Source organism: Mandrillus leucophaeus, unplaced genomic scaffold (genome assembly GCF_000951045.1).
Source record: "Mandrillus leucophaeus isolate KB7577 unplaced genomic scaffold, Mleu.le_1.0 Scaffold306, whole genome shotgun sequence".
In the NCBI taxonomy this organism is placed as follows: Eukaryota; Metazoa; Chordata; class Mammalia; order Primates; family Cercopithecidae; genus Mandrillus; species Mandrillus leucophaeus.
Window position 1 is genome coordinate 1266705 of NW_012103210.1, and position 8111 is coordinate 1274815.

An 8111-nucleotide genomic window follows, 5' to 3' on the forward strand; every position below is an offset into this window, starting at 1 on the left:
GGATCACGAGGTCAGGAGATCGAGACCATCCTGGCTAACACGGTGAAACCCCGTCTCTACTAAAAATACAAAAAAATTAGCCGGGCGTGGTGGCGGGCACCTGTAGTCCCAGCTACTTGGGAGACTGAGGCAGGAGAATGGCGTGAACCCAGGAGGTGGAGCTTGCAGTGAGCCGAGATTGCACCACTGCACTCCAGCCTGGGCGACAGAGCGAGACTCCGTCTCTAAATAAATAAATAAATAAATAAATAAAATAAGTGGAGTAAATGGGCAAAACCAGGAAGATCCTATCAGCCCACGGAGGAATAGGGCAACTTGAGTAGGAAGTAGGGGGCGGCTGGCCTGGGAAACAGCGTTCTGAACTGCAAGTTTGCTTCCCATAGCCATTCCTCCTCCCCAGGCTTGGTCCTCGGGTTCACTATACCCTCCCCGGCGCCAGCCACCATTCTGGACCTCCCCAATACTGGCCTCCCCCTAGACCAGGGAGGATCTAGACCAGAGAGTCTGAATTGACTATGCTAACAGGAAATACCTCTTTCCAAGCCCAGAGCCTCTGAAGAACTAAGGAGTAGAGCGGGGTTCGGGTTGGGGTTGGGGGGAGACAGTCTTGGAGTGATAGGGGAAAAGAAAGATCATACAATCACATCCCCCATGTTCTTTCCTTCACCACCCATGGGGGTGGATAGGGGGATGGAGGAGGGTAAGCAAGGAGGAGGATGTGGTAACAGCTGATTCGTCCCCTGAGGTCACACTTTCCAACAATCAGCTGTTACTGGGGCGCAAGGCAGGAAGTTTCCTTAAAGGCGCAATGTCCTGAACGCAGGCTCAGAATTCTGGAGCTCCAAGGAACTTTATCAATTACCTGATGGAGAGCGTATTTAACAGAGGGAAGGATCTCACCCTCCAGGCTCGTCTCTCCTGCTCAGTTACTCTCAGCCCTTATTTGGAGCTGAAGGAAAAGGCATGGATTTCAGTCCCCATGTTCCTCTTTCTGGGGCTTGCGCGGAGTGATAAGGTGGGGTAGGCTTGCCCCTTTAAAAAAGCCGACCAACAGCTTTTGCCAAGTCATTGGGTTCATTTCAGTTTTTGCCCATCCCCCGCTCATCGAGACTCTGATTGGCCCCTGGGGAAGGAGCAGTCTGCTCATTGGTCTCCACCTTCGAAATCTCTTCCCTAAGTAGGCCTGAGTCAGTGAAGAGCTTTGGAGGGCGGGACTGAATGGGGGTTAATCAGAGGATGCGATTGCTGACCATTTGCACTTTGGCATGGCCCATCCCCTAATTTCTGACCAGAAGCCCTCCCTGTACCCTAAGGTGAGGACTGTGCTATGAATCTATTGTTAGAAAGCCACCTCTTGGGAGGCTCTGGGGGCTCTTCTGGGACTGGGAAGAGACATCCCAGAAAAAAGCCTCCTCTGCTTAGGAAGGGCCCCCAGGAGGAGTGGGCTGGGTCTCTCCAGTGAAAGCTGGACTGGGCGAGGTGAGCATCCTCCCTCCTCCAAAAGGCCTCGATAGCTCTCCAACGGCAGCCTCTGCTACCCTGGGGGCTGACGCTCTGTCCACTCCTGCTCCTTGGTCCGCGCCACCTTTCCTTAAAGAGCTATAGCGTCCCGCCGAGGCCGGCCAGTCAGTTTGGGAGATGTCTAAAAGAAGCACTCACGGCTCCAACAAGGAGGGGCTGTCGCCCTTTAAGGACTTTCCTGGGCCGGATTCCGAGCTCAGTTTAAAAATGCCAACTCACAGAGCGCACTGGGTTCTGGGAAGGAGGGTGTCGGGCTGAGAACTACACGGACCAGCATGCATTGCAAACGCAGACGCCGTGACTTTCGCCTGCTCTTTAGGACTCTCGTTTGACGTAGCGCTTTTCTAAGCGGGTCGCGGACGCGAAGGGCTGGGCCACGCCTTTTCGTCTATTGGCAGGCTCGTTAGTGGGTGGGCGGGGCTTGGTGCCATTCCGCCCGGCAAAAGGGTGGCCTCCTTGCCAATCAGAGCCAGGGCGCCTGGAGAGGCGGGACCAGGGCGAGGCCCCGGCGCCCCCGGGTGGGCGTGGCCACGTTGCCCAGCAGTGGGCGGTGATTGGCCCCGGGCGGTGCATTCGCAGCTCGTGCGTCACGACGCCGCCAGCTGATCGGAGCCTGGAGCCGGTGTGTGCTGGGCGCCGTGAAGAGACAGCGCCGCCGGCCGTGGGGAGAGGACGCAGTGATTTGCTCCCCTCTGCGCAGCAACCCCCACACCCAGCACCAGGTGGGTGTGAGCTGGCCATCCGGTCACGCAGCGGGGAACCGCGGTAACGGGATGGAGGGTGAAAGTGGGGTCCGGGCGGCCACACCCTGCCCTTCCGGGGAGGAGAGAGGGGGCGGCGGGGGCAGGGGCGCTTCGGGAAGAGGGGCCTGGACTGGCCGGGTTAGTGTGTCAGGAGCTCTGAGGAAAGAGTCCGGGACGGGAGTCGTGGCGGAAGGGCTGGCGGAGTGGCGGGGTGGGGGGAGCCGAGGGGCCGGAGGGCCGGGGGCGGCTCACCCGGCGGCCCGCGGTCTGAGGATACAGGGGCCGGCCATCTAGCCTGGGGAGGTTCTGGACCCCCCGAGCGGGCGGCGGGGAGGTGCTTTGCCTCTGTCGGCGTTCACTGGGTCAGAGCCAGTTCAGCGCCAGTTCAGCTCCCTGGCAGGGAAGGGGTCGCTGGGCGGGCCGGCCCCTCCTCTCGTTCCCTCCAGGGGATGTTATGTAAGGGGGGAGGGGAGAGGAGTAGGGGGCGGCGGTGCCGGGGCCTTATGCAACCCAAAGGTTAGGGTTTCACCGCGGTTGGGCGGGGGAAAGAGGGCAAGAGGAGGGCCTGGAAACTCTAACCCCCCCTCCCCAGACTAACTGGCCGTCTTGGGCCGAGAGAAGGTCACCTCTGCACCTCCCCCCAGCCTGTCCGGTTGTGAGGCCCCTAGCCCAGGCCTGGCCCTGACTGCCTGGGAAGCCGGCTGGCTGGGTGGGGCGCCCGGGTTAGTCATCGCTGGGCTCCCTCTCTCCCCACCTCCCGGCCAACTCTTGGCCCCTCCCCATGGCCTCCGGCGAGGCTGTCGCCCCCACCTCCCTCCGGCCCTGGTTCCAGCCTCCAACTCCTTTGGCCTGTCATCCTGGCTGTCAGACTGGGCTAGGAGCTGTCAGAGTGCCAGAGGGTTGATGGAGCAGCTGGTCAGAGGGTCAGTGCCCTGGGCCCACCCCGCCCTGCAGCCAAGGGCACCTGCTTGGCATAGACTCTCAGCAGCTGCTGACTCCTCTGAGTTGAACAGAGCTATCTCAGACAGAGGAAGGTCGGACGGAGTTGGACTGGTCACCCAGGGGAAGGAAGATACACAAAGTTCATGCCTCCCAAGAGGGTTTCGGAATTTGAACCGCACCCCGTATCCCCCAATCTTTCTTACCCTCTGAGTATAGAAATTCCAAGGCAAGACCGCCTTGGCCCCTCAGCCTGGCGTGGGCCATGCCCTTGGACTGAGTGTCAGCAGAGACCCGCCCTCCCCAGCTCACATCCCCCGAGCCTGCCACGCCCCCAGCCCCCTCCCTGGGCCATGCTGCAGGGCCCGGCTTTTCCTGCTGATTCATGCGTTGGAACTGTGGGGGCGGGGCTTGGAACTTGGAACAAAGTTCAGACATGGAGGGGCCGGCAGACAGCCTGGAATTCATACCAGATGTACCCGGAATGCGCAAGCGGAATGCCTGGCATCCGAGAGTCCTGGGGAAGCTGCCCAGCCACCCTGCTCATACCTCCCTCCCCTCCAGCCTGTGGTCCCCTGCCCGCCCCTCACAGTCCCAGCCACTCTGCCCACACCTCCCTCCTCTCCAGCCTGTGGTCCCCTGTCCGCCCCTCACAGCCCCGAGGCCTCTGCTGACCTTCTTTCAAACGCTAGGCCTCCTCCCTTCCTCACTCTTCCCCAATCCAGGCCCCCAGAACTCTCCTTCCAGCTGAACTCCCTGGGAACAAGTCATTTGAGCTGATGACTGAACTCATATTTCTGGACCTGAGGTACCACACTTCTAGTACCTGCGTGCTGGTGGGGTGTGTCCAGGGTCTCGGGCTCTGCCCTGTCTGAATGCTGAGGAGGCTGGGCCCCCGGGGGCTGCTAGGGCAGGGGTGGCTGAGAGCAGGACTGGGTTTCTCTAGACTCCAGTTCTGGAAAGAAGAGTAAGGGAAGTCTGTTTACAGCTGCCTCTTGCTGCTCACTGAGGCTAACAGCTTCTGCAGGCCCACATCAGAGCTGCAACCCTTCATTAGAATCTCAAAGGTCTACTGGGGCAGGACCCTGATGGCCAGTGAGTGGGTCAGCGTGGCAGCAACATGCCCTGCTCAGATCTTTCCCATTTTCCCTCCCTTTCCCCTAGGAGCCTGTTCCTCTCACACCCTCACCTGGCTGAGCCGCAGTAGTTCTTCAGTGGCAAGCTTTATGTCCTGACCCAGCTAAAGCTGCCAGTTGAAGAACTGTTGCCCTCTGCCCCTGGCTTCGAGGAGGAGGAGGAGCCGCTTTCCCCGTCATCTGGAAGGTGACAGAAATGGGCTGGGAAGGTCCGAACAGCAGGGTTGATGATACGTTTTGGGAAAGCTGGAGAGCCTTTGCCCAGATTGGCCCAGCAAGGAGCGGTTTTAGATTAGAGACACTGGCTGAATTGAGGAGTAGAAGGCTCAAACAAGCCCAGGTTAGTTGGTCTTTGTGTGACAGTGGGAAGAAGTGGAAAGAACACTCTGTCTCCCCGACTTCCTTCTTGACCCTCCTTCCGTGTCTCTCATTCTTCCCCACTGGCCTTTCCAGATGAGGTCTGAAAGTAAGCTCACTCTTCCAGGAAAAGTGACACTGAACCCGGGTGTGAGGATCATCCCTCTGCTCTTATTTTTCCCTGCATTTCCTTAGGCTGGCCCAGACTCTTGATTCCCGGCCGCTTACCTGTGTCTGAGACCCTTAGGCCTCCTGTCTCAGTTTCTCCACCTGTGAGATGGGCAGCCAGACAGATGAGTGTACGTGAGGGAGTCAGAAGCCCACCTGGGCTCTCGCGCCGCTGTGAGTGGGAACACACACCTTTTCACATAAGCTGTTGTCCCTCCCCCATCCCTGACACCATCACCCAGGAGCTGGGCGGGGTAATGGGAAGCTGGAGGAGGGGGTTAGAGTTAGACCAATGCAAGGAGCTAGGAGGAGCTCGCCTCTCCACGATGTCCCCCCATGCAAGGGTGGCCCAAGGCTTCCCCTGATATCCAAAGCAGGACAGCAGCCCCTTGGTGGGATTCTAACTGCCGCTGCCCTGTTTCTTTCCTCACTTTGCTTTCCAAGGTGGTGTGTGATCCCCAGCTCAGGCCTGTGCAGACAGGAAATTCTCCCCTGCAGCAAGCAGGGGAGGTGGGTTGTGGGATGTGACCTCCTTCTGGATATCAGGCAGTGTAAACCTGCCCCCTCCAGCCCTGATCCATTCTCACCCAGCGGCTACAGGAAGCTGTCTGTTCGATTTGGTGGGAGGAGATGTGCAGGGAGCTATATCTTATCCTCCGCTTGTGAAAAACTCAAGGATGTGGAGAAGAGTAGACTGTGGAACCCTGCCCTTCTGCAGCCAAGCTGAGTGGGACAGTGGTAGAGAGGAGGGGATAGACGCATAGGCTGCAACAAAGGTCACTCTGTTCCTGGACACTGCCTCCGTCCTTTCTTCTTGCTTCACTGGCCACAGCGTCTCCCTCCAGCCCTCGCATGTGCCTCTGCCATCTTCACCCATCATGGAGCAGAGGTGAGGAAAGGGAGCCTGGAAATGCGGAGACCAGTGAAGGACCAGGCCTGGAGAGCACAGGGTCCTACCTGGGCATCCAACAGAGGAGCCCATAAAGGCCAGGAGCACCCCAAAAGGAGGGAGGACAGCCAGCCTCCATCAACGGCAAGCCTCCAGCCCTCTCCTCCTTTGATCACCATTTCTCTCCAGGCTTTCTGCCTCCAAGATGTGGCACCATAGTGCAGTGCCCTGTGGCTTCACCGCCCTACTTCCACCTCCGCCCAGCCTGTAATGTTTATGTAAGCAGCCTCAAGGACCAAGAGCCATCTGCGAAAGGACATACACAGGAAATTCATAAAAGAAATTGGAATGGATAAAACCATGAAAAAAATGTATGCTTCATTAGTAATTAAAGAAAGGCAAATAGAGCTGAAAGCATTTTTCCCTTAGCAAACCATAACAGAAAAAAATAGGACCCAATATTGGCAAAGAGACTACTGAAATGACATTGCCATATATTGCGCGTGGGAGTATACATCGTATACATCGGTGCAGGCTTCCTGGATGGCGGTTGGGTAATATGTGTCATGTAGCCTAAAAGCTCCACGTCCTTTGACCTATGAATTCTATCTTTGGGAATTTATCCTAAGAAAATAATTAAGGATTTAGTTAGTGATAAGATGTTCATCCCAGGTTTGCAATGGAGAAAAATGGGAAGCGATGGTTTGGTTGGGAATTCATTCCTTTTCTGCTGTAATGAAAGTTTGCAGTAGGGGATTTTGCTTAGGGAAATTATTGTATCTCCATCCAGATGGTGGGGTACTGCACAGACATTAAAAGTCATGTAAAAGAACATCTGACTGAAAGAAAAATACTCCTTGAATATTAAAAGGTTGTGAAAATAGTGCATGTTATGTGATCTCAATTTTGTCTTTTAAAGTATGGGTGTATACTTGTATACGTAGAGCAGATAAAAAAGACGAAAGGCATGCTAAAAAATGTTTAGTGGTTATCTTTGGATGGTGGAACAAAGTCACTGAAATTTTCATCTTTAGTTTTTCTGTAATTTCCAAATTTTCTACATTAATTGTGTATTGCTTTCCTATAATAAATATAATTTAAGAGATTGGTGTTATTATTTAAACCTTTGGAGAAGTGGGGGTAGAAGAATGAAGGGAAGACCTCAGCTTTTTGGTGAGAAGGTTTGGTTGGGATGCCGCTTCGCTTCGTCTGTGAACTTAATTCTTTGAAGTAGCTGGAATCCTTCCTCTCAGCCTGCAGGCAACAGCTCTGAATTGCTGGCTGCCTGCTAGCTGAAGAGGTGTGGAGTGGAGTAAGGGGGAAGGAAAGCAGTACAAACCTGGGGCTCTTCAGGTGGTGAGGGGCTGGGGGAGACTTTTCCTCTTAAGGCTGGAGGGTTCTAGAATCTTAACAGCCCTGCTACTAAGAGCAGGACAGATCTGTTTTTCTCTTCTGACTCTGTCCCAGCCTTGAAGGGACCCTGTGTTACCTTTCCTTGTCCTTGGATTGTTAGATACTCTACCTACCCAACAGGTACCAGGCCCTTGGGGAAGGGGAGTGCTTTTCAAGAACAGCGATTCCCTTTTGCCTCCTCTTCCTAATGAGGCTCCTCTGTAGGGCCAAAAACAATGCTGGGGGTCAGGGCGGGGCCCAGTGCGTCGCTTCTCCAACATGGGGGCTCCTGGGGGTTGTGGAAACGGGGAGCAGAACTGCTGGAATTACAGGTTTTCTGGGATATGTTAAAGGCCTGGAAACCTCAGGAGGCAGAAGGGGTGGCTCCAAGAAAGTGGGGCGCCCCCTCCCCACCACGGATGCTGGGAGGGAAGTGGGGGCGGCGGCGAGACTGGGGCAGGCACGTGTGGGCTGCGCTGGCCTCTGCCTTCCAGGGTGTGGCGGTGACGCTCAGTAGGTGAAAGGCTCTGGAGCTGGTCGAGGAGGAGGTCGAGGTTCGCGGGCGGGGCCCGGGAGTGTCAGGTGAGGTTAGACTGGAGACCCAGGTCTGCGACTCCAGCGCTTCAGGACGCCTGGAGCTGGGGAGCAACCCTATTGGTGAACATCCTGGAGGCCCCCCGAGCTCCAGGATCCGGAGCCCCCGAACCGCTCCCCTGGCTGGGGCGGGACGCGATCGGTGGCCAAGGCTCCGGGGGTGGTGGCCCCGCGGCTGCTCCAATCACCGCGCAGCCGAGGGATGGGGCGTGGACGAGCAGGGAAAAGTTCCTGCGGATTTCGAAGGCGGGACGGGGAGGGGAGCCGGGGGCCCAGCCCTGCAGGAAAGCGGGTTCCAGTCCTGGCCGAGAGTGCGGGCACCAAGCGGACAGACCTGGACCCCCCGACCCCCAACCGCTGCCGGGCCATGGC

General features: G+C 56.8%; 2 protein-coding genes and 1 long non-coding RNA gene across 4 annotated transcripts in view; 2 read left to right on the forward strand and 1 right to left on the reverse strand.

Annotated features, from left to right (window-relative positions):
• The window catches only part of WDR81 (WD repeat domain 81), a 23724-nt gene extending 21873 nt beyond the window's left edge, over window positions 1–1851 (reverse strand). Inside the window, exon 1 of one of the 2 annotated variants that reach the window (XM_011987271.1) lies at window positions 1741–1851. Coding sequence is in view for 1 of the 2 variants with exons in the window: in XM_011987272.1 (XP_011842662.1) it covers window positions 1741–1798 (58 nt within the window). In the remaining variant the exon portion in view is untranslated. The remainder of the gene's footprint in view (window positions 1–1740) is intronic. The other variant, XM_011987272.1, reaches the window with a different exon arrangement.
• Window positions 1852–2129: 278 nt separating this feature from the next.
• LOC105544699 lies at window positions 2130–6856 on the forward strand. The gene is made up of 3 exons (XR_001006810.1): window positions 2130–2243; window positions 3929–4011; window positions 4368–6856. It is a non-coding gene; the product is annotated as an uncharacterized LOC105544699 (long non-coding RNA).
• A 1085-nt stretch (window positions 6857–7941) lies between these two features.
• TLCD2 (TLC domain containing 2) overlaps window positions 7942–8111 on the forward strand; it is a 3040-nt gene continuing 2870 nt past the window's right edge. Inside the window, exon 1 of the mRNA XM_011987283.1 lies at window positions 7942–8109. Within this exon, the coding sequence (XP_011842673.1) occupies window positions 7942–8109 (168 nt within the window). The remainder of the gene's footprint in view (window positions 8110–8111) is intronic.